The 26,120-nt window shown below is 43.3% G+C and overlaps 1 protein-coding gene across 3 annotated transcripts in view; it reads right to left on the minus strand.

Moving 5' to 3' along the window:
- LOC130708572 (cyclin-Y-like protein 1) overlaps positions 1-13,602 on the minus strand; it is a 34,693-nt gene extending 21,091 nt beyond the window's left edge. For 2 of the 3 annotated variants that reach the window (XM_057549714.1, XM_057549712.1), the window contains exons 1-4: positions 13,006-13,601; positions 3,843-3,917; positions 1,922-1,956; positions 514-557 (exon numbers count right to left, since the gene is read on the minus strand). In XM_057549714.1, the coding sequence (XP_057405697.1) occupies positions 514-557; positions 1,922-1,956; positions 3,843-3,917; positions 13,006-13,231 (380 nt within the window). In that variant the 5' untranslated portion in view covers positions 13,232-13,601. Of the gene's footprint in view, positions 1-513; positions 558-1,921; positions 1,957-3,842; positions 3,918-13,005 lie in introns of all 3 variants that reach the window. The other variant, XM_057549706.1, reaches the window with a different exon arrangement.
- Positions 13,603-26,120: the final 12,518 nt, after the last annotated feature.

Here is a 26,120-nt window from a genome sequence, read left to right on the forward strand (position 1 = left end):
GCCCAGAAAGATCCCACATACCACAGAGCAACTGAGCCCATGCGCCACAACTACTGAGCCTGCGCTCTAGAGCCCATGAGCCACAACTACTGAAGCCCACACGCCCTAGAGCCTGTGCTCCGCACCAAGAGAAGCCACTGCAATGAGAAGCCCACGCACCCAACAAAGAGTAGGCCCAGCTCACCGCAACCAGAGAAAGCCCACGTGCAGAAACCAAGACCCAATGCAGCCAAAAAATAAATAAATAAAATAAAATATAAGGATGCTTTAAAAAAAAAAAAAAAAACAAAACAGGAAGAAGGAATTGATGGGAGTGATAAAAACTCAGGAGCAAATGAAAACTTGAAATTGCATCAGTGAAAAAAAGAATGACAGGATATAAGAGAACTCTATAAATTGAAAATAAGGTAGACAAAACAATATATTCAATAGAAGGATTAGAGCACAGTCAAGGAAATCTCCAGGAAGCAGGACAAAAAGACAAAATGCAAAGCAGGAGGGGAAAAAAGTTACCGATCTGGTAAGTCTAAGACTTCCAACATCCGAATAATAGGAACCTGGAAGAAAAAAAACAGAATATCAAAGAAACACACAAAAAAGGTCTATACCAAACCAAATTATGAAATTTCAAAATCCCAGGGAGAGGGAAGGTACTAAAAGGTTCCCGAGAAGGAAGGGATGGGGGGAAATGACTAAAATCGGTAATGTACAATGTACCATACAATGTCAACAGGTTTAAGAGCAACAGTGTAAATGAGAAGATGAGAGGGAAATGTCTTTAGAACTGCAAAAATTAGTTTCAACTGAGAATTCTATACTTTATCAAATAGAAGGAGTTTCAGAGAGGCTAGCTCTCTATAAACTTTCTGCCCATGTGCCCTTTTCCCACGAAAATGTGCTCCAGTAAAACAAGGAAGTATAACAAGACAAGAGGGAAACAGAATCTAGGACATAGGGGATCCAACATAAGAGAGCAGAGTTATGTGAGATCCCAGATGACTTCACACAGATATCCCAGGAAAAGAGGCATAGAGCAGGCCTAGGGGAACACTAGTCTATATGGGAGTAGGAAGACAAAAGATCGGGGAAAAGTGTCTCCAAGAAAAAAATGGAACAGATGTGGCTTAGTAGACGGAAAATATTTTTGATAGGCATGTGACAAATGTTAAAACATTTGGGGAAAAAAATAGCTGTTAGAAAACAGGCAAGTGAATATAGTCAGGAAATTAATTCCACAGAAAAAAATGAAGAATGTGAAAGCAGGGAGACCGGGCAGGGAGCTACTTACTGCATGTGGCTGTGTGAGATCACGTTGGCTAGGAAAAGGGGGTTGGGTTATCCTAGAGAAGTGCAGAAGGGCTCCAATTTCATTAATATTGAAGAAGAAGAATGAAGGGTGTGCAAGGAGGAGGCACAGTCAGAGAACTATATGGCTCAGCAGTGCACAATATTTGCAGAGTCGTAGTAATGTAAACATTGATTCTGATGTAATAAAAACTGATACATGTTGAGGGAACACAGGGAGGGAAATAACGTCATGGTGGACCGAAGAAGCTAAGCTTTCACCTGCTATGACAAGAAGTCAATGGACAGTGCTAAAAATTAACTTACCTGTTATACTTTTATTACTTTGGTTAAAAAATAAGATCAAAAAAATAAGGCAAAAGAATTTAAGGCAGATCTTTATACTACAACCATATTAGTGAAATTTAACTTAAATGTCAGAACCCTTAAAAAATGGGCACTACTAAGTCAAAGACTTTCCTGAATACATTTGATAATTAGGAAAATAGAGATTTAGAAAATCTACCAAAAAGAGGTCCATGCTAACAGTATGGGATCCATCATATTTTTAGGAATCATGGCAGACATATTTTTAATTCAAACTATTAATTTCTTAACTTTTCAACTGTTTACTTACATGGTTTAAAGGGTTGCTCTTCGTCTTTTCCCGCACTAAGAATAAAAAAAATTAACTGATGAATTCTGATACAAATGCCATAGAAAAATAAAAGTAGTCACTAATTATTTGATGGATTACCAATAACACAATGAGATAAAATTCCATTCTATTTTTTAAAATAATTTCCAACAAAATATATAATTTAAATCACCCAGCAAGATGAGTCCTATAAATAAAATCTAAAAACTTAGTTTCACTTTTTTGACCTAATAGATATTCTGTATTAGGTACAAATGAAAGACTCCCCATTTACAAAAGAAAAGGACAAAGCAAATTAGGCCAGGTGAGAAACTTAGCTAATAAAAAAATTTACCTGCTGCATAGCTGAACTACTAGCCAGGAGTATTTTCTAATTCTTCATTTACACACAGCTTACTTTAATTACCACCATCTACAGATGACAACTCTAAGAACCAGTTTCTGGCCAGGCACTCATCTCCGAACGCACCAGTATCTCTGGAAGCATCCTGAACCACTTAATGGTAACCTACTCAAATACCTTACTGAAAAACTACACAACTGGAAAGTAACCTATGTTAAACGTAAATTTTAAAATGAGTGTGCTGACCTAAATGAACATATCTACAGCACACAAAACTGTTTTGCTCCAACAAAGGCCAGAAGAATAAAAGCCTGAAGAGGGTCTTAGGCCACACTCTTGCTCACATTGCCTCCTTTAACTCCAGACAGGCATCACAGGCACGGATTCCTTAAGGCTGAAGAGAGAGACAGGCATGGGACAGCTTTTCTTTTACTGTCTCCAGAGCCCCTCTACATGTGAGCAGCTCATGGCTCTGGAAGAAACTGAGAAATAGAGCAATCCTAACCAGAAATGAGTGGCTCAAGTACACACACTAGAAAAACGCAAGTTAGAAACCCCAGGAGCTTCCAGGTTGGTGAACACGTAGTACCCTTGCAGGGGGCATCAAAGCTCTGTGCCCTGTCCCCATGCCTGGCCCTATGCATCTCTTCCATCTGGCTGTTCCTGAGTTATATCCTTTTATAAAAACCAGTGATCTAACGGAAAAAAACAAAAAGCAAAACAACAACAACAAAAAACCAAACCTCCGTTTTTTATTGTGCTGCTTCACTTTAAATATTATGGAATGTTCACTTCTTGTATTCCTGCTCTCGTAATCAACTGAAAAACTTGGTCACGTATGGCTCTTTAGCAAATAAACTAGGATTTAACATAACATTAAGGAAGACAGGCAGGCAAGCAGGAGTGCAAAAAATTCTACGGTTCTGATTCTCATCTTAAAACAAGGAGGACACAGGAAATTTATATGAGTTTCACATGCTGAGGATAATCTTCTGGAAAACCCCATATGGCATGTTGCTCTTATTACCCTGGCACAGCACTACATTAGGATGAGAAAGTTTTGAATAGCTTAAAAGTTCTGAGTAGCAGAAATCTGGATGTGAGATAGGCTCGTCTGGTTGAACACTGTGTAAAACAGGGCCAAAATCACAAGGCTCAATTCCCATATATAACAACTGATTTTTCTGATTTGATCAAATGAAAACCTAACTGTGACCTAAACCCTATCATTTGTCTTTAACATATGTGCTCTTCGGAGCAAGGGGAAAAGGACAAAGTAGCATGCAGAAATAGACCACATCTAAATCATGTGGCCAGTTGACTATGTTGATAAAGAGGTGGCAAAATGTATAAACAGATAGTCTAAGTGTTCTCCTCCCTAAAACACTGACAACTAAAGGAAACTGTATCATCAACATATTAAAATAAGACAAGTGAATACATAAAAAAAGTGAAACATTTAAACCACTGTAAGAGTTTTTCTAAATACCTCCTATAATACACAAAACAAAAACAGTTTTCACTCTTTTTCTCAGGGAAAAAAAAGCATTGCCTTACCCTCTGTTTGAGATTTGCTCAGACAAACTGTGCTTGGCCTTGGGTGGTCAGAAGGGTTTGGTTCCAAAGCTAAGTCTGTATAGGAAGAAGAGAAAAAGGTGTGGTGATTTAGTTGAGTAGAAAAATACATGATTTTAAAGATAGCTACACATTGATTGAAACCACTTTTAATAGTCTTGAGAAGAGCTTTTAGTAATGACAAAAAGGCAATTTTAGTAAAGGCACAATATAAAAATTCTATTGGGAAACAGCAAAATTGTAGAAACTCTCCATACATGTGGAATAAAACCATGGCTATGTCTTAGACTTCTTTAACTTGCACCTAAATAATCTATGCCATTTTTAGATGAATCATATATGTGACCCCCCTCCTATTTATCAATTAAAAATTCAGTCACCCTCTTTTAAAGCTGATATTACTAGCACATTCCAGGAACAGTCTCAAGAAGCAAGTTATGCTGTGGCCAACTACTGTCAGATACCAGCTCAATATATCAAATATGCCAAAACGAAGTGAGTTGCTTTTGGCAAATGTTCTTCAGACAATCAAATGGCTAATTCTAACTCCATTCAACAAATGAACTCATCTAATTGGCTGTGGTTTATCTGGGGGCTATTCATCATGGCAGATTTAAGAGGACTACATAAAAGTTCAATGTTCTAATCTATAGGAACACTTCCATGATAGTGATTTTTAACTTTGCCCTCTATTTCCAAAGCTAAACTCACTTCTTCATTCCACGCTGCGTGATTAATTTGGGGCTTCAATAAGAGTACTTTCTGGAGCAGATCATAGGGCTACTAGAAAAAAATTTTGGCCACACCTACACGAAAAGGTGGGTCTGCCTGTAGCCCACCTTGCACCAAGGTGGGATAGCGTCTTCTATTTAGGCAGAAATACAAAACAAGCACAAGCTACCACACAGGATAGTAAGGTTGTTGTTTAAAACAAACAAACAAACATAAAAGCCCTATGACACTTCCTCAGCAAAGTCCATCTCAAACCATTTAACCAATCTTTTAAGAAACTGGACCAAGATTCAGATAAAGAGTAATGGTTAAGGCAATTATTTCCCAAACCACATAATAACTGATCTGTTTTTGAAAGATGGCTTTGATGGTCAAAGTGAAATACAAATATATCCCTGCCTCTGAGAGAATCCAAAGAATACACACATTGATATATTAAAAACTAATTAGTCTAGTAGTGAATTCTGTCTAACCCAGCATTCCACAACTGTATCTACCTAGAATCCCCTTTTCCCACCCAGAAAGAATTTTGCACGAACAGTAATTTTGGACTTCCCGTTTTAACAGGAATCTGAGCCATCCATTTTAATGTCATTGCCAGCACTAGTAATTTACAGAGCTAAACCAACTGCTTTGTTCTTCATGAAAATTCCTTCACTGAATTTGAAGTTTATCAAGCTGCTTTTGGAGAAAATATTCTATTCAACATTTTTATGTAAAAGACCCATAGAATTATTTTAAAGTTTTTTTCTCCTACATATTTGAAAAACTAAGACAATGGGAAAATAAATTATTTCAGCTGTACACAAAATGGCAGGCAGAGACTTTCACAGCTGCCTCTAACCTATAGCTTCCGAAAGAATTCATGACTACTTACCTATACCAAAAAGAAAGTAAATAGACTACATTTGAATCTAAAAAATAAGCAGAAATGTTTGCAAAGTAGCTGTATTATTTATCAGTGTCTATGGCATGGTAAAACTTAACAATTTTCAATGGAAGTCCAGGAAAATTAAGTGCCAGAATCAAAGAGAAGCAAGCTTTAACACACACACACACACACACACACACCCGCCAAACCAAGATGTGCTACTACAGATCTAAATACAAAAATCAAGAAGGCTGGGATAAAAGAAATGACAACATGCAAAAAAAAAAGTAAACTTAGCCCAAGTGACCAGAAAAAAGCTGGCACTCTCCCTACTCTATCCTAGGGGGTTCAAAGGTAGGCACAGGACCCAGGACCGGCCAATCAATCACAGCTGTCCTGGGACTTCCCAAGAAAAGAGAAAGGCAGAACTGTACTCTAGGATCCTTAGCTAGTCTTGAGCTGCTGGACACTCCCCTTGCTATCATGAGGGGAAAGGCTTTTCAGGAGACATCAACAGAGGAGAGCAGAACTGAGGAGATCATTTAACTCCTGGGTCAAGTAGTGCTTAACTCTGTGATGTTCTTTTAACTTGCAACTGAAGGAGACCTGGTTAATCAGCAGTACTGATGATCACACTAAAGGTGGGGAAAGGTAAAAGTCACTTGCTCATTCCTTTAACAAATATCATGAACAAAAATCTGCATGAGACAAAACGATGCTCGGTTTAAAAATTACACACAACCATTCACAATCATTAACACACAATGATTCACAACCGTTACTTTTAGTTGCTTTTCTTATACGTTAAAAAAAGCTCTAATTAGTGTACAATTTATGTCTTCTTGTTACTAACAAGCGCTCTCCACCCCACTGTTGCATATTTATTGTCTAATGAATACACACTGGCCCATCAAGTGTTATTCCTATACTGGACTTAGCCAATCCCCTATTGCTGGGGATTGGTGCTTACAAAGTTCTATTCTTAAAATATTAGGAGGAAAATCTTCATGTACATAGTTTTTTAAAATAATGGTTTTATCTCCTTAGCAAAGATCTTCGGAAGTGGAATGACTAAGCCAAAAGGTTAGATCACTTTCACGGCTCCATGTACAATGCTAAATTGCTTCCTAAAGAAGGTGGGGGGCACATTAGGGTATAATGCTACCAATCATGACATTTTGAGTTCCTACCCTTGCTTTGGATACTTGAAAAAAAAAAAAAAATTCCTACTGATATGAATGAGGACCCTCACTGTAGATCTAATTTGTATTTCTTTTGATTACACAGTTTGACCATTTTCCCACAGTTATCAGTGTCATTTCCACTTTGGTGAGTTGGCCTATCATTTGAATGTACTGTAAACACCAGGGCCCTACTGCTGTCAGTTTGCATGAGGTTTTCAGAAAATATTAATCTTTTGTTTATAGCCTATATAACTAACAATTTTCTATATAACTTGCACTTTTTGCTAATGAAAAATACCACATCACTATCTTATAGAATGGACATGTGAGCCATTAGACAGTAAACTCATACATACACACAATATTTCTGCACTTCCCATTAACTATCTTCCCAAGAGCCTAAGGAGACTATGATAAAACCTACCACACTCTTCACTGTCACAAAGGTAAGACTGCCGACTATTAAGCAAAGCTTTACCACCCACCATCCCTCTCATCCCTCTCCCCACCACATGCACACACAGTAATTTAGAGACTTCAGGAAATTACTGTGCATTCAGGAAATTACATGGATTCTTCCGAAAGTTATTTCTTTAGAAACCTCTAAGAATGTTTTACCCAGGAGAAATATTCTTGAGCTCATGATTAGGGCTTATGATTAAAACTGTATTTTAAGACCCATCATTTTTGTATTATCAATTTAAATTGCAACTTATTTGACAGCATGATAGGTCGATGTAGAAAAAGTATGATTAAAAAAAAATTAAACTCGGTCTTAATGTAAACATTCCTCAGAGGAAACCTGTAAAACACCACCAACACTGAATACTGTTTTTCCTCCAATCTAAGATTCTACCAGTTCTTAAGATCCACCTCAATTGCAGTTGTTAAAAGTGTGAAAACATAGGCAACTTAGAACAAATGAAATGCATTACTGAAGGCTAAAAGTGTTAAAACTATGCTATCAAACTGTCGATAAATGATTTTTCCTTGTTAAAATATTAGAGGGAGAGGGAAGTGACCAAGAAAGCATCTGACAGAAGCAGCATATTTCAGAAAGCGATTAATATCAACATATTGGTTCCAATATCTTCCAAAGAAACAGGCGACGTCAGCAGTTTCTGGGCAGCTGCTGAGCACCAGTTTACTTAACGGTAAGCACTGCGTTTACTGACCTGCCCGAGCACCCCTGTACTGGACAGTGTAGTAGCTTTATGGCTCATGATACAAACATTACAATCTTTACAATTACCATGTAAACTGATGATTTCATCTCTTTGAGTCCACACTTGCCACCGCAGTCAGGGAGTTCCTGCCAGCCAGCCCTGAGCTGGGCTGCCTCACCAGCGGGTACACAGCAGGCTCCTGCACCTGCCAGGCTACTGCTCACCCAAGCCTTGATCCTGCTTTCCTAGCTTCTGACAATCCTGGCTTCCAAACTTCCCAGCTCTGGTTTCCAACTGCTTCTGTACCTGCCTCTACCCTGGTTCTCAGTTTTGCCTTATTTTAATCCTCAATCAGTGTTACAGTGATCATGACTGAGAGGTGACACATAGGTAAGTACACCTGGCTTTATATATTTCTAAAGAGTACTTTACTCAGTTTCTTGGACTTTTAAGAACCTTTCTGGGTTGCAAGTTACCTTCATTTCATTTCACATTACGCAGTGTTACTGTTTTAACTCTTAAGTTTTATTACTTTCATACACTAAACCAACAACAACAAAAAAGGGTGAGAAAAAAGGTAGTATTCCAAAGAAGCTCACATAATGTCAACAATAAATTCTGTTCCTATATGCCATGCATTTGGAATTTACAGTCCTACTCTCTATCAATACTCATTTTTAAAACCTTGGACAACTCAATTTATACTTAAGAGAAGAATTCCTACACTACCTAACTCAGAACATGGTGAGAATCAAATGAAATGCAAGAGCAATCTATATACTACAGCCTATTTTAGACCCTTATTAATATCGCTTTTTTGTTCAAGCCACTGTTGGCTCTCACCTGAGCTACCGCACCAGCCTCCTAACTGGTCTCCCTCTCTGCTTCCTTCCACCCTTACAGTCTATTCTCACACAGTAGCTGGTCTGATCTCCCTCCACCCTCTCTACCCCCCTTCCCTTTTTCTAAGAATTAACATCATTCCCCTACATAGAATCCTTCAATGGTTTCCCATGACAATTAGACTAAAATTCATATTTTTTTGTCAAGGCCCACTAGGCATACAAGGTCTTAATCCCCCATATTCCTCCTGGCATTCATTCACTCAGCTGCAGCCACCCATCTTTCTGTCCTTGGCACGCATCAAGCATATTCCCTTCTTAGGAACTGCACAGAAGCCTCTTCTCCCACAGCCTCACATGGCTCTCTTAGGACTGCTCATGGGTCGCTTAAGGAGAGAAGCTGTCTTTAACCACCCCTTGTAAAACTGTCCTCCTCCCCAGCCCATTACACCTTCATTTTCTTTCTTAGTGTTCTCACTACCTGATGTTATTCTTGTGTCGTCAGCCCCCAGGCACCTCTAGAAAGTAAGGACCTGAGTTAGGATACGGGTTTTGTCTTGTCTAACCACTGTTTGTCCTGCCTCTGGAATGGTGCCTAATAATCATGTTTCAGTGTACCCAAAACCAGTTAAGTTTCTCCCAATTTTCCCACATCATCTAAGATTTCTTCTAATGCTGTCTTTTGATGTGTCTGTCACCTAAGACCAGAGTTAATTTCAGATCTCTTAGAGTAGTAGTTTAGTTACTCAGAATCAAAGACACAAGACAGGTTACCAAGAACCACGAAAACCTAAAAGAGGAAATCTAATGTTCAGTGAAAAATCAATGGTAACTTTAATTTGGGAAAAGAACATCTAATGTTAAAATACCTTTACTACAAAATGACTCACCCTATGAATTTAATGAAGTCGTAAGACAAAGTGTACAATCAGAATGCTATAGGGAAGTATCAACACAATGCATCAGTTTTTATCTGTGTCCCCTGAATAAAGCATTATAATGGGATTATAAAAGATGCTCAACCATAAAGGCTGGGTAAATGAATTATGCTCCAACCATTCGATGGCACAGTAAACAGTTGGTAAAAGGCAGGCTGTAGAGCTATGCGCAGTTGCATGGAAATACATCACCCTGGAGCACTCTCTAGGTGTCAGCACAGTTCCAGGAGCTTCATGTCGTTACTTTTCTTTATAACAAAAAGTTACAAAGTGGCACAGAAAGAACAATCCCATCTTTGTAAAATAAACACAATGTTATGTTTATATGCATACAAAAGGTTCAGGAAGAATCAACACCAAAATATTAATAAAAATTCTGGATATTCTGAGTGTGAGTGAAGGACTTTTCTGTGTTTTCTAAATCTTTTACATCAAATGTTTATTAATACTGTCACCAAAAAAAGGAAAGATCTGTCGCTCAGAGGTTTTTCCACATCATATTGCCAATTCCTTCCCTACCCACTCTTCAGGGGGATGGGAGGTAGGGGTCACTTGAGAGAGCACCTTTCACCAGAAAATTAGCAAAGCTCCTAAGGTCAGAACATAAAGGCTGTATGAAAAGTTGATGAATAAAAATCAAATCAGATAATAGGACCGTAGCATCTTATTTTCTATTATGACACTACCATCAGTTATATTAGATATACTGTTAAAGACAAAGTAGTAAACAATTCTTTTGAGTCTATCTGAAATCTATACTACGTTCTTAGGAGTTACTTTTTTGAGATGGCTTGAAGAAATCATGTTCTTCTCCAATGTTTCTGAAGAACAAGACAGAGCATCATTTATGTACGATTTTCTCTAAGTAACCAAATAATTCTTCACTGTAGAAAAGCCAAAATGTTTTATATCTGAGTAGGTATTTCTCAGTTTCCAGGGAAACTGATACAAAATTTCTGAAATAAAGACATTAAGAGCAAACTTCCAATGTGCCTGTGCTTTATATTTGGTGTTCTGACCTTGTTTCTATGGAAACTTAATTAATAGGCAAATGCTGAAATTGAGGTTTCTCTTATCACTTTATTGAATGCCCCCCCAAAAAAGACAAATTGAAATGAAATTTTAACAATCGTGTTAAACATAAAAAGGTAAATTCTGTACTCATGAACTCTATTTTTCCAGTTCCTGATTTAGCACTCCTTCCTTATCATACATAGTCATATGCTAAATGCTTAGTACCTTACCTGCCCGCTTACCAGCTTCCCCTAATGTCCCTCTGTCCAGGGCATTCTCGGCTTCAATTGGATTTCACCAGAACAAACTCTTTAAATTATATCAACGTGTTTACCTGACTGATAAATTTAGGCTATTTCATGACTTCTACTTTTATTCATATCCATTGCAATGTATGTACAGACAGAGAATGGAGAGGTAAATGTTGCTTCTGAGTTGTGTACAATAAACTGGAATGGCAATAATCAAAACTGGAGTATGCTGAGATAGGCCTAACTTATGGATAAATTATAAAATATAAGGTGCACTCTAAACAGTTTCTTAAGCATCCCAAGAACTGAATTTGGCATATCTACCACCTCCCAAGTCTGTCTCTTTTGTTCAGTAGCTGTGTTACACAGTCATTTCAGATCTCTAAGTCTTGGCTTCTTCATCGGCAACAGAGGGAGAATATATACGGGCCTTATTTGTAGATGGAAGGGCCAAGTGAAATACACAAGAAAATGCATTGTAAATCTTAAAAGAATTCTATAAAGGTCCAATTTTCGTCTCTCATCCTACATTAGCCAACTACTAACTGTTTTTGAAAATCATTTAGAGGCTTACCTTATAGCAATAAGCAGAGCAGTTTTCACAAGTACTTACATGCTTTGTGTTTAAAGCTACAATTAATTCACATAATTTGTTCATTCTTTCACAATATCTAACTATTCTGAAAAGGGAGTACTTTCCACTTACAAAGCCACGTCCATCATAAGGGTGAATCCACAGGCTTAATTATTCTAACTTTTAAAGAAATTAAATAAACCCAACTAAAATTTAAATAGAAGAGCTGTAAGACATTTCGTCTATGAAATAATGAAATAATCTCTGGCATTTAAATGAAACAAATGGGCCAGGGGGGCTTTAACATCTTTATGATACAATGTTTTATACTTCAAAGAACAGTCTTTATTAAAGTGCCACTATGCTACCCAGAAATTTTTTTTTTTTATCCTAGAGCCATCCCTTTCCAAAATTCTAGAGGCAAAAATCAAACATTTCCTCTCTTCTCTCTCTCCTCTCCTCCCCGACAACACCCACCCCCAGCCACTTAGCCTTCAGAACTTTTACCTGAACATTCTTAAAGTTAAATAGTATTCTACTGGGGGGGGGGGGCGGAGGAGGGAGCCATGGAGACATTTTTCTGCAGGATGGATGTGGTATGTTAACTCCCAAACCTTTATATCACAAATGACAATCCGAAGTTGTTTTTTCTCCTTTGAAACTTCTGTCCAGCAGTCTCAGGAACCACCTCACCGCTCCCTTAGAACAGGCAACGTGCAAAAGAAGTCGGTTAAGGCTGTGCAGCTGAAGACATACTTGTGTCAAAGTGGGAATTTAAAAGTAATCAGAACTCCATGGGGTCTCCTTTGGTAAAGAAAAAAAACCCAACTATTCTCTGCAGCCGTGGCAGTAACGTTTCACACCGTTCACAGTTATTTTAAGCCCCTCTCCCACCATTTTCTTTCCTATCGTGTTCAAATTATAGTTAGAAGGGATAAAGTAGCTTCTATCAGGGCGACTGAAAACATTAAAATCCAAAGAATTTTAGTTAAGAACACCACACTGACTCTGTCCATCTCTATTTTGAATTTAAATGACAAATCCTCTAATGTTTGTCTTAATTGTCTCGAGTATCAACTACCTTAACGAATAGAAGTCTATCATCAGGCCCTTACCTAGTTCCTTCGCTTAGGTACCATCTGGATAGGGAGACGGGATGGATACGCCGAAGTTAGAGTATTTAAGTTTTCATTAAGAAAAGAGAGAATACACCAGAAAGTCTCTGCTAAGTCCCACGAGATGTTAAATAGAACCACGAACAGGAAGGGCCGCGGATTGGAGGGTCTCAGGCCGGGCTGGGAAATGGGAACGGGGGAAAGAATTGGGCATTCGGGTAGGGAAGAGGGAAGGAGACTGGCCGGACGCGACTGGTAAAGAATAAGGGGTGGGGACGCCAAGCAGAGCCAGCCTTCGTCCCCGGTGCCCAGCCCTGGGAGAGCCAACTCCGGGCAAGAAGGAGCCCTAGGCGGCGTCTCCCTCCCGGGGGACCCTGGGGGCGGCGGAGGCCAGAGGTAAGCCCGAGAGCAGACGGCGCCGGCCCCGCGAGGGGCGAGGCGCGCCCGCCGCTTCTTACCTTCGGGCATCTCCCGGTCGCTGATCTGCTGCAGGTGGTGGCCTTCGCCACCTGCGAAATCCAACTCGGCGGGTTCCACGGTAGCTGCCGCCGGAGCTACTGCCACCGCGTTCCCGGCCGCCGCCTTGTAGACCTCAGCCTCACAGTCCGGCTCCGCTGACCCCCTGCGCCGGCCCACCTTGGGGCTGGCATTGGGGCACAGGCAACAAGACAGCGAGTTCCCCATGGGGCGCCTTCACTCCTCGCCGCCGCCGCCTCCGCTCGTCCCCTGACTCCGCCGAGCTCAGAAGCCGCCCCCTCCCCCAACAATGGCGCGGCGGGCACTGGCAGCCCCGGGCTATGCCGGGGCTGTGCCGCAGATGCAGACGCGACTTCGCCCGCCGCTCTCCTGTCCGCCCAGCCGCCGGGCCCCGGGCAGGGGCCCGGCCCCGGCTGCACCCCCGCCGGCCGCCGCCGCCTCCCCGGAGCCAACTAGTCTGTGAGGGCTGTGACCAGACCGGCTTATTTAAAAGGGGTGGGAACCAGACAAGCGCTGAGACGCGCAGCCGCTGCAGGGAGAGAGCACAGCCGGAGCTCCTCCTCCTTCCCCCGCCGCCTCCTGCCTGAAAGTAGCTAGCCCGGCCGGCCCTTGCCTTCCGGAATGTGTCCTTCGGTTACCTGGTTACGACGGACCAATCACGACCAGAGTTCCCTCAGAGCGCAGGCATGTGACTCACAATGCCCCGCCCCCGCCCGCGGCTGCCCCGCCCCCCGAGCGGCGCGCCCCGGACTCTGGTTTCCATTCATCTCTCGCGCTCCGAGCTTTCCGGTCCTGAGGGAAGCGCCGCGTTTGTTAATCGAAGCCGTCCTGAGTCAGTGGGCTCTGTAGAAAGCCCCTGTTCGTAAAATGCCAGTTCAGTTAGCAACTCGGTTTCACCGGGTCGACAGTTGACTCATTTGATGTATCGCTCAACGAACTTAGTTTCACCCCAATTTTTGACCGTTTTTTATAACTGAATGCTCCTCCTGTCTTGCCTTCCAAAGAGTGTTAGTTTCCGCCTACAGTTTAACCATAGCAACCCCCGGGGCCCTGGTCCTCTGCATGGAAAATAAACCATCACTAGATCAAAAGCTTGGATAAACACTGTAGCATTTGTTATTCAGAAAGCACTCTAATTTCTAGCTAAATTCTGCAAGCCTCTGTTCCTCATTTGTTAAGGAAGAAAATCTCCTGCTCCTCATTGCTGAAAACAGCAGGTGGCAAAAGATGCCCAAAGATGTATCAAGTCCTGTTGCATTTTCACAACCGTAGGCATAAGTGATACCCCATGTCAGTGTTCCCCTGCCTGTGGACATGCTAAGGTAAGGGCGGTGGACCTGTGTGGTCCTGCTGAGCCTGGGAGAGACAGGCTGACTCAGAGGCTCAGAGCAGAGTACCCCCCTACCCAGGGGGCCACAGGATCCAGCTAGCAGAAGGTGGAGGGGTCTCCCTGTATTCCTTTACCCACAGCCACCTCAGGGCCTTGGGACAATGTCATTCCTTGTCTGTTCCTGGGACATCCCTCCTGGGCAAGGACCATCAAGCACCTTCAAACACCTTTACATTCCTCCCAGCGGTAACAGTGATCTGAGGATAGATAAGCCAACGTGCTGATTTGCATGCATTTTGAAATCCCTTAAAAATAAAGACGTAGTCACCTTCAGGATGGGAATCTTTTTTTCTTTTTTTTTTCCTTTGGCGGTGCCTCCCGGCTTGCGGGATCTTAGTTCCCCAACTGGGGATCGAACCCGTGCCCCCTGAAGTGAAAGTGCCGAGTCCTAACCACTGGACCACCAGGGGAGTCCCCAGGATAGGATTTTTTTTTACTCGAAATACCTGATCCAGCCTGACGGCCAAGAGTGATATTGGCAAAGAAGGAAGAAAAAACACAAGTAGCCTCTGATTTAAGATACCCCTGTTTTCATGATTTAATAATGATACAAGGCAAAGGGTTTAGGTAACAGATCAGAAGTCCAGTGAACGTTCTCGGAGCCCTGCTACACCCCAGGCACGGTGGATTATAGAGACGCGGAAGAGAGTCAGACCCACGGAGCACACAGGCAGGGCTCCCAGGGTTATTACAACCACTTCTGCCCATCGCAGTGCCCACTTCCGGGAGGACAAGGAGCCGTGTCGATTCTCTACTCATCACAACCACCCGGCAGGCTGGGTTTGATTACATGCCCACTGTACAGCTGTGCAAACTGAGGTGGCGAGGCCACAGGCAGACCATGAAGACCCAGGTCTCCCTGGGGGGCTCTTTGCACGCGGGGTGCTGAATTAGGCACTGCTGTAGCACAGATCCAGAGAAAGAGAAGAGCAGCTTTCAGGGAGGGACATGTCCTGGAGCACTGCAGGGTGATGGATTCAGGGGCAGGGAGAAGATGGCAGGACCAATGAGTCCAAATAGCAGAGGGGACCTGGGGCGGGGAGAGCACAGTCTGGCCAGACCTGGTCCCCGCCACCCCACTGGCGTATTGAGGTACACTTTCTCCATTCTGTTGGCCCACTGCACACTGCCCCCTTCTTTTGGAGAACCCCCCTGTGGTTTGGGGGGAGGTTGGCAGTCAGAAGAGCAAGCCCATGACCCAAGCTGAGCCAACCAAATAGGACCTCACCCCTCTGGCTGAAATAACTGAACCCAAGGAGTGGGCAAAGATCCCAACCACCAGATCAGAGACTTTTTCTGAGGTTTGTAAAATCAAAGGTGGTTTGCGATACTACCAAGTTGAAGTCTGGAACCCTAGTGGTCATCTCTCCTTCTGTGTGAAGCCTGCCTGGCATGGAAGAGGGCGGAGTGGAGACAGAACAGGCAGAGAGAGCTCTAGGAACACCTAGATCCCTAGATCCAGGCTTCCCGAGGCCAACACTGCCCTTCCCTTTCCACGGTCTAGTGGGATGAGCCAATAATTTCTCCTTTTTCTTTAAGCTGGTTGGGTTGAACTTCTGAAGCCAATGACTAAAGGAGTTCTGGCCAGCGCACAGTCATGACTTACCGCGTCGGGTGAAAGGAGCCAGAAACGTGTACTTCGTGGTGGGACAGAATCTATTTCTGTGGACCCAGAGGCCTCAGAGGGACACGTATGGGCCAACGTGCAAAGGAGAGACAGACGGTGCTGGGACAGGCAGCAGAGAGACCAGCGAGGTGCCTGCAGCTGCCCGTGTGATGCGCCCACCATGAGCCTTCGCTGGAAATGGGCACCGCAGACGTGCCCGACAGGGAATCATCCCGCTCTTAACAACTTATTCCCTCTCACTATGGTGTGGCCCTGAGACCTCCTCACACTGGAGGGGTGCTGTGTGTGCGGCCCTTGCTAGATCTGGTGAGCGTGGGCTCTGCCGGGAAGACCAAGCGTGGTAAGTCTGCGGCTGCAGGGAACCCCTCCTCAGTGTGTCAGGGTGAAGAGCTCCAGGCCTGGGGATCCAGGGAGGGATTTTGTCTGGGGGCTGTTTCATCAACAGACACCCATTTGATTACTTGTGTGGAGGCAAACCGCACTGCCCTCAGGCAGAGACTGAGTCACCCAACAGAAAGTCATATTACACAGTAAGAATTATCTGGAGCAATTGAATTCTTAGCATTGCAGGCTTCCCAGTCTTTCTTCCTATAATAACGTCTCCAAAGAAAGTTAGCTCCTGGACTCTACATGAGCACAGACTCTGGTGGGAGCCAAGGGGCTCACATGGCAAGGATGAAGGCTGGCTTGGCGAGAAATACATCGTATATACATAATATAATTACATTGAAATAGTTATCAAAATATGCTTTTAAAATTAGAATATGGTAAGGTTCGTGCTTCTTTATTAACATTCTATATAAAAGTTTTGGAGTGGTGACTAATAAGCAGCATAATTATGAGGTAATGATGACTATGTGGTATTTTGAATTATTTGCAACAATTGTAATGTAATATGAATATAATCCATGATTTCTATTACTGTGCTTCATTGTCTGCATTCATACCAAAAGGAAATAAGTTAGTGAGAGTTGGTGTAACTAAAGATGTAACAGTACATTTCTTTCATGCTCTGGAGATAATGTTCAATATACAAATCCTCTGGTAGCCCACTGACTCAAATTCACACTAAAGTGTAAATGATTGTCCTGGGCCCTTTCCTCAGAGTAGATAAGACAGTGGTGATAGTGGGACCGAATATGAGGCCACTAAGCACTGGGAATCAAATAGAAGGGAAAGATATTCCGTGTGACTGAAGCAGCCACACTTCAAACCTGCTGACAAAAACCCTCACACACACACTACCGCGGAGAAGGACATTCACTGCACCATTTTGTATAATAGCTGTAAAGAGAAAATAACTCATGCCCATCAGTAGGAGACAGGCTAAATCAACTGGTACTTCGCACAATGGACTGCAATATTCTGAGTGGTTACAAAGGAATGAAGCCCTTCATACGCTGACATGGAAAGAGCTCCAAGACATTTTGTTTAGTAAAATAATAACAAATAATGGAAAGGTGCTAAACAATGTTTACAGTATGCTGCCTTCAAGGCAAGAAAGGGATACAAATTAGAATATGTATTTAGACTTGTTTGAATTTGCATAAAGAAACATTGAAAGGATAAGAACAAAAAAAAGCTTCCAGGACAGCAAGCAGTGGAATAGGTGGAGACAGACAGGAAGCTGAATCTTCACAGTGGACCTTTCAGTTGTTTTCATTTTTGAACAGTGTGTATTCAAAGTAATAATAAAATCACGGTAACACAAAACTGTGTAAAGGACATCATTTTCATTGTATAGATCGACTGTTAAAAAATAATAACAGGACTTCCCTGGTGGCACAGTGGTTAAGAATCCATCTGCCAATGCAGGGGACGCGGGTTCTAGCCCTGGTCTGGAAGATCCCACATGCCGTGGAGCAACTAAGCCCGTGCGCCACAACTACTGAGCCTGTGCTCTAGAGCCTGTGCTCCGCAACAAGAGAAGTCACTGCAATAAGAAGTCCGCACACCACAACGAAGAGTAGCCCCCGCTCACCGCAACTAGAGAAAGCCCACGCACAGCAACGAAGACCCAAAACAGCCAAAAATAAATAAATAAAATAAATAAATTTTTAAAAAAATAATAAAAAAGATGTTTTAAACCTGGAATAGACCCCACTGCGCTGTGCTGGACTGTGTCAAGCCTGAAAGGCACTGAACAAATATGAATCCCTGTCACACCCTGATACAACAGGTGCAGCATGACAGTCCCTGGTTCTCTGATCAGGAAGTTTTCTTCTTAATCTCGCCACGATCCGCCCATCGTTAACGCCACCGAGCTCAAGTCTCACAGGCCACACAGGTTGCTGTCACTCAGCTCCTGGCAACCACCCTGGTGCCGAGTTGCAGGCCTGGCATGCAGGCACCCACTTCGATACGTGTTGAGGCTCCGTCTAGTCCACAGGCCCTCCGGCCCCGTACCAAGCATCCTTCAGGAAATTGGACTCAACAACCCCTTTCCGCTCTGCTCATTAAAAACCACCACTGCAGCAGGGCTAACCCGGAGCGGCCTCCACGGCGTGGCCCGCTCACTTTGATGTGAGCTGGATTCGGAGAATCGGGTTCATTTACTGCTCCTCTAGCTGCGGGCTCCATCAGCAGCGCACACTCACCATGGTAACGCTCAGGCCTCTTTGGGGAACCCTTCTTTTCTCTGAGCTTAAAACTATTCAAAGGAAGATCTATCCAAGTTGATCAATTAAAAGACACTTATTAAATACCTTTTCCAAAGTCAAAACATCTACAACAAGAAGCTGTTAAAAGCATAGATTAGAAGTTGTGTTTCCCTGAGACACGTGCTAAATTAGGTTAAATATTTAGCTGGAAGTAAAAAGGCACAGCACACTCATCCAGAGCAAGAAAAGGTCAGAACGCTACCCCTGGGGGAGCCCTCACACAAAGGCTCAGGACACGGAGACTGTGGCTTTCAGGGAACAGGGCACACGTCTGTGTGGTACCCGAATCGTTCTCACTGCTTTGTGCTCACGCCCCATGAGCTCTGGCTAAGGGGATATCAGCTCTACTCATTAAAGGAGAGAACACTGGAAGCATTTAAAATAAACACCGGGGCTTCCCTGGTGGCGCAGTGGTTGAGAATCCGCCTGCCAGTGCAGGGGACACGGGTTCGAGCCCTGGTCCGGGAAGATCCCACATGCCGCGGAGCAGCTAAGCCCGTGCGCCACTACTACAGAAGCCGACACGCCTGGAGCCCATGCTCCGCAACAAGAGAAGCCACAGCAATGAGAAGCCCGCACACTGCAACGAAGAGTAGCCCCCGCTTGCAAAAGCCCGCCCGCAGCAACGAAGATCCAGCGCAGCCAAGAATAAATAAATAAATAAATTAAATTTAAAAATAAATAAATAAATAAACACCGGTGATTTTCAAAATCATAAAAGTTTCCAACAGGCTCAAGAGAACAGGAGGAACAAGGAGAAAAAAGATGGAGGGGAAATCTCCTGAAGGATAAAGGGTGATCGGGGCCGCGTGGATGCTGAGATTTTGTTTGTTTGGCTAATTTTCAGCAAATAAGATTTGTCTCCTCTTGCCTTCGTTTCCAGGTCTATTTCCTGCAGCTGTCACTGGCTGGCTGTTTGGAAGCCCAGCGAATTCAATTCAGAGCTATGTTGTCCCTGAAATGTCAGTGTTGTCCCACTCAATGAAGAAACTGTGATGCCCTGGGATCAGGAGGGCTTATGAGATCAACAGTGCTAATCTGCTATCAAGGAGAACCTCGGTTTCCAACACTTAAGGCTAGAACTTACAAAATAAATTATTTCCTCAATTTAACTGAGCCTGATTTGGAGGGAATATGAAAGGTTGGGAAGTGAAGGTTCTTAATCCCAGGATTCTGGGCTGGAACGAAGCTTGGCTGGAAAGCTGGGATTCTTCTTTTCTTACTCATGCTAAGAGCATCTATTATGACAGCCCATAATTATATAGACATGGCCATTCCACAGGGCAAATTACGTCCATTTAAAGGTCACTACTATCAAAACACAGCACAGCGTGGTTATCTACTGCATGCCTATAATTCTGGCTCGTGACTCTAGCACTAAAAGGGGTTAAATGAGCATATGGAAGATCTCTTGTTAGGAGGAACCAAATGTAGTTCCAGCATTACAGAATGGAGAGTATGGTCTCAAAACACAAACCCATACGGATAAGTCACAGACATAATGTAGTCGGTCAACTCTAACAGCGTAATCTGATGTTACTCATTACACATACACACCTGCCCTCTCCCAAATCAAACAGGACTCTCCCCAGTTACTCACCTACCATACCCTGACAAATGTCTGTACACGTGGCTCCACCAACGATAAACTGAGGGCTGGGACACAATTCCTGAAAGCAACTGGGGACAAAACACAAGTCCCAAGATGCCCAGTGATGGTGGCAGCAAGAACTTGATAGTCCCAAAAATCCGTGGAAGAGACCTAGGAGAACATTTACTGCACACACCGCATTTTATTGCTGAGGATGCTGAAGCCCAGAGAAGGCAGGAGAGCTGCCCACGGTCACACAGCCAGGGGTGGCAGAGCAGGAGCTGGAGCCCACGGCCAGCTCTTTATCGCGATACATACTGTGTGGGTGTGTGGGTGTGAAAGCGGGTATGGGGGAGGGTAGGAGAAAGGCAAGGGCTGAGATAATGACATGAGGAGCTATGATCTCACCCATTCAGACAACACACCTATTTACAGGGAGAGGATGAAACTAATGTTTAGCACTCTAACAAAATGCCCTGCACCCTGTGGACACTCATTAAATACTTGACTCAGTGATGACCCCATGTGCTAATGGAAACACTGAGGCGTCAGGAAGTGTCCTATACAGAGAGGAGAATTCGGCTCCATTCCCACATCTGACCTACGCTTCCCCTGCTCACCTGCCTCAAAGTGGCAGCCCTACAGCCTTGTATAAAGCTGCTAGCTCCTACCTAAATGGGCCAAGACAGTGCCTTTGGACTGGTTTTTTTTTTTTTTTCTTCCAAATATTAAAAAAACTCATTAACTTGTTTTCTATTAAAAAAAGTATGTGCATATGGGTAAAAAAATCTGACAGTAAATAATGCTGTAAAACAAAAAAACTCCTTCTACTTCACATTCTTTGCTGTTAACATTTCTTATGTATCCTTCCAGAAACCGTCTTTTGATTTAAAAGCGCACTTACATATATATCCATTTTTTATCTTGGACATCTTTCCTTAGCACATATAGAGCTTTATCATTTCATTATAAGTACCATGAGTTATTTAGTCAGCCCTCCAATGATGGGACTTAGTTCTGTTTGTTTGTATGTTTGTTTGTTTGTTTGTTTCAATCTCTTGCCATCTCTAGTGGCAATTTAAAGAGAGAAGTGGCATGAGTCAGACTAGGGGTTCTAAAAGTGGACAGCTGCAAATTCTAATCCCAGGTGCTTGACAGCTCCCAGTCTCCAGACATCCTCTCTTGGCAGACAAAAGGTGGAGAGATTTAAAAATTGAATAAATAAAAATAGAGAGACAAAAAATGTTGAATGTAGCTTGTTTTTTAAAAAAAGAAGGAAAAAGTTGCTTCATGGAGAAGGAAGGGCAGAGAGCACATTGAACAGAGGTTTAGCAGAATCTCTCTTGTTAAAACCTTCTTAAAAGAGTCTCCTGTTGGAATTCCCTAGCAGTCTAGTGACTGAAAAAAAAAAAAAAAAAAAAAGTATCCTGTTCCTCATCTCCCATGCATCCATCAGTCTACTGAAATCTGGCTCCGATCTCCAACGGCTTCATGAAACTCTTCTCACCTGAGTCACCAGCAATCACGGAAGGAGCTTTGTTCCCCTGAATCTCACTGTTCTTTACACTCGATACTGTGGCCTATTCCCTCCTTCTGAAACCCTTCTCTCTTGGCCTCTATGTCCTTACTTGCTCTTGACTTTCTCACCTTTCTACTCCTTGTCAGTCTCCTTTAAAGGTTCCTCTGCTCTCCTCATCCCCAGGACCAGGGAACCCCCGGGCTGGGTCCTCAGTCCTCGGCATGACCCCATTTCATAGAGCAATAACATACCCGAAACCTTCTCCCTGGGTGACATCATCCAGACCCGTGGTTTCAGCTACTAACTATAGAATTTGCTGATGCTCCCCAAATCACTCCCCTGAGCTGTACATTCAATTACCCACGTCACACTGTCCATACGGTAGAAGCTCACTAGACTCATATCTAATAATCTACCTAGCTCGGCTAACATGTTAAGTTTGGTTTGGAAGACAGAGTGGTTTGCAAAGGCTGGAGACAACTGAAAGCGTTATAACCAGAATGGCGCTAAGGGGTTCATAGGCAGGTGGAATGTTCATTTGGCTACGGTTAGTCATTAGCATATTTCAAAACACACACCAGCCTCCACCAGGAGAAAACAATCAAGAAATGCCATGACTCAGAGGTTGTGTGGATCTCTCAGGGGCCACAGAAAGTCCTCATCCTTGCAAGGAGATCACAGCTCAGCATTATGCCTGAAGAACATTTCCAGAGTCTTCTCACCATTGTTAACTTTCTACTGGAACTCCTATCAGATCAGAGATACAAAGTAACATGGCAGCCAAAGATGTTTATAAGAGGCAAGCCTCAGTAAAGAGGCAGGCTCCCACCTCCCCCACTCTTGGGACATTATTTTTTTCTTCCTTAAAAACAAACTTGTCGGACTTTCCTGGTGATACTGTGGTTAGGAATCCGCCTGCCAATGCAGGGGACACAGGTTCCAGCCCTGGTCCGGGAAGATCCCACATGCCACGGAGCAACTAAGCCCGTGCGCCACAACTACTGAGCCTGCGCTCTAGAGCCCACGAGCCACAACTACTGAAGCCCACGTGCTGCAGCTACTGAAGCCCGCGTGCCTAGAGCCTGTGCTCCGCAACAAGAGAAGCCGCCGCAATGAGAAGCCCGCTCACCGCAAAGAAGAGTGGCCCCAGCTCGCCGCAACTCGAGAAAGCCCACACATAGCAACGAAGACCCAACGCAGCCAAAAACAAATAAATAAATAAATAAATTCATTAAAAAACCCCAAACAAACATGTCTTTTTAGTACTTCTTTTACTTTTAGAAATGTTTACTATTTCTCAGTAAAGATCTCAAAACATTCCATAAACTCAAATTATTCAAGCCTTATATCAGCCTCTGATGAAAGGGCACAAGAGTAACACCGGTATCAGTAAGGAATTCAAGGTAGGAAGTGATTTAAACCACACATTCTCAGTGACTTGGTGACTTGGAAGCATTGCTCCCCAGGGCATTAGTCCATGTCTGATAGTCTATGTTTGGTAGTACAGGAGCCCTGGCTGTGCACTTCCGGGAAACCCAGCGATGTCGCCACGTTTTATCATCATCACCATTGATTATGGCCACATTACTCAGCTCAGCACTCCTGTCGCTCTTGGATCTGGCCCCATTTGACGTTTCCCACAACACTCTCTGTTTCCCAAGGTGCTCTCTCTCCCCTAATTACAATGCACCACTGCCTTCCTCTGAACATGCTGGCTCTGAATGCATATCCACAGCCCTGTGCCTTTGCTCACACCTGTGCTGTCTTGGTCTCTATCATGACCCTCTTCTTTTACCAACCCCCCCATCCCCCGCTCAGATGTCTGCCCCAATCCCACAGTCAGTTTAACTGCTTCTGCCCCTGAACTCCCATACATATTTATATTTCACTCTCTGGACATTCTGTCTTATAATAATTGCTAGAGATAGATCATAGCATTGAGCATCTATTATGTGCCAGGTACTGTGTTAAACCCATTCTCTCATTTAAGCCTCCCAATAACCTGGAAAGTCATATTATGATTCCCATTTTATAGATGAGGAAACTGAGTCCCGGGGAGGTTAGTAACTTAGCCACAGTCACAGAGCTAGTAAATGGCAGAAAGGGAACCAGAATCCTGATCTACCTGATGCCCAAACCCAAGCTCTTGGCCATTCTGCTGCCTGTCAGCTGTCAATTGTCTCTCTTCCCAACTAGCAGAAGCTCCACAAAGGCTCCACATTATGATCTGCACATGACCAGCACTCAAAACATCAAGGCTGAATTAAAAATTCCAAATTCATTCATTCAAGAGGCAGCAACTGAAAACAAAGAGTGGAAGACCCACACTGAGGCCTCTCCCCTTCATCCTTATCCTAGCCTCCCAAAGTTCAACCCCCCGTGTCTCTCTGAACTTGGGACGGCCATTTCACGGGCCCTTACCATGCAGCTGGCATTGCCTCACTTCTCTCTGTGTATTTCTCCTTAAGATCAATGAACCGCTTAATTACAAAAAAATGGACAGAGAAGAATAGCATTGACTGGGCCCATGCACTAGGGCCCACACACACTGGGCGTCCCTCAAACCACAGGGGCCCAGGTTGGGTGTCGACCCAGAGTGACGGGCAAGTTGGGAAATGGGAAGTAGCTTCTAGGAGCACTTCCTGCTCTCACACAGCCGTCATGCTCTTTGTGATAGGATCATTGTCCTTGCCCAACACTAGTGGGGGGAAAATCGCCTTAGGATCATGAATAGCCAAAAGTTTCTCCTGAGAACCCATGCTTGACCATGAGATCTTCAGTCTGGGCAAACGTGTCTTCCAACCCTTGGAATAAGAACCCAACCAAACCTTACAGTCAGGACTTAAAATAGGCAGAAACACACAGCAGGGGCAGGAAGTCAAATTTTATGATTTCAGAAAACATCTAAGTATCAAGCTTTATTAATTATTGAGAGGGCAGAAACAAATATACATATATATTTAGCCCATCTCAGCTCCTTTCCCCCAAAGGCAAGTAAAAATTACCATCTTTATGGGAACCAGGGTTATAAGAGCCACATCTGGGCAGCGGGCTGAAAGTTCCTAAGACTGAAGTGGTAAGGGGTTACCCTCAAAAGCAGCAAGTGAAGCAAAAAAGCAAACAACCCAATTCTAAAATGGGCAAAGCACATTTTTGTGCTTTGGAGAAGTAGGCATTTCTCCAAAGATGATGTACAAATGATCAACAAGTACACGAAAAGATGGTTAACATCACTAATCATTAGGGAAATGCAAATCAAAACCATGATGAGATACCACTTCACACCCACCAGGATGGCCCCCACCACAAAACAGAAAATAACCAGTGAGGGTGAAGATGTAGAAAAATTGGAAGCCTGTGCACTTTTGGTGGGAATGTAAAATGGTGCAGTGGCTATGGAAAACAATATGGTGGGTCCTCAAAAACTCAAAAGTAAATTACCATATGATCTAGCAATTCTGCTTCTGGATGTAAACCCAAAACAATCGAAAGCAGGGTCTCAAAGAGCTATTTGCCCACCCATATTCACAGAAGCATGATCCACGATAGCCAAGAGATGCAAGCAAACTAAGTGTCTATTGATGGATGAATGGATAAATAAAATGTGAAATATGCATACAATGGAATACTATCCAGCCTTAAAATGGAAGGAAGTGCTGTCACATGCTACAACATGCATGCATCTCAAGGACATAATGCTAAGTGAAATCAGCCAGTCATAAAAGGACAAATACTGCATGATTTCACTTATATATGAGGTACCTAGAGTAGTCAAACTCATAGAGACAGAAGTAAAATGGAAGGAAGGATGTGGAGTTAATGAGTGCGCAGTTTCAGTTTTGCAAGATGAAAAAGTTCTGGAGATGGCTAGTGACAATAGTTACACAACAAATTACTGTTACTCAACTATACACTTAAAAATGGTTAAGATGGTAAATTATATGTTGTGTGTATTTTACCACAATGTAAGAAAAAAAGAAGAAGAGAGGGAGGAAAGAAGGAAGGGAGGGAGGGAGGAAGGAAGGAAGGAAGGGTGGAAGGAAGGAAGGATGGAAGGAAGGGAGGGAGGGAGGGAGGGAAGAAGGAAGGAAGGATGGAAGGAAGGAAGGATGGAAAAGGAAGGATGGAAGGGAGGAAGGAAGGGAGGGAGGGAGGAAGGATGGAAGGAAGGAAGGAAGGAAGGGGGGAAGGGGGAGGGAGGGAGGAAGTGGGAAGGGAGGGGGAAAGGGGAGGGGAGGGAAGGGGAGGAAAGAAGAGCAAATGAATTCATTGGTGCACCTCATTTCTGGACACCCCAACCTTCTTGCCG

Source organism: Balaenoptera acutorostrata, chromosome 1 (assembly GCF_949987535.1).
Source record: "Balaenoptera acutorostrata chromosome 1, mBalAcu1.1, whole genome shotgun sequence".
Classification (NCBI taxonomy): Eukaryota; Metazoa; Chordata; class Mammalia; order Artiodactyla; family Balaenopteridae; genus Balaenoptera; species Balaenoptera acutorostrata.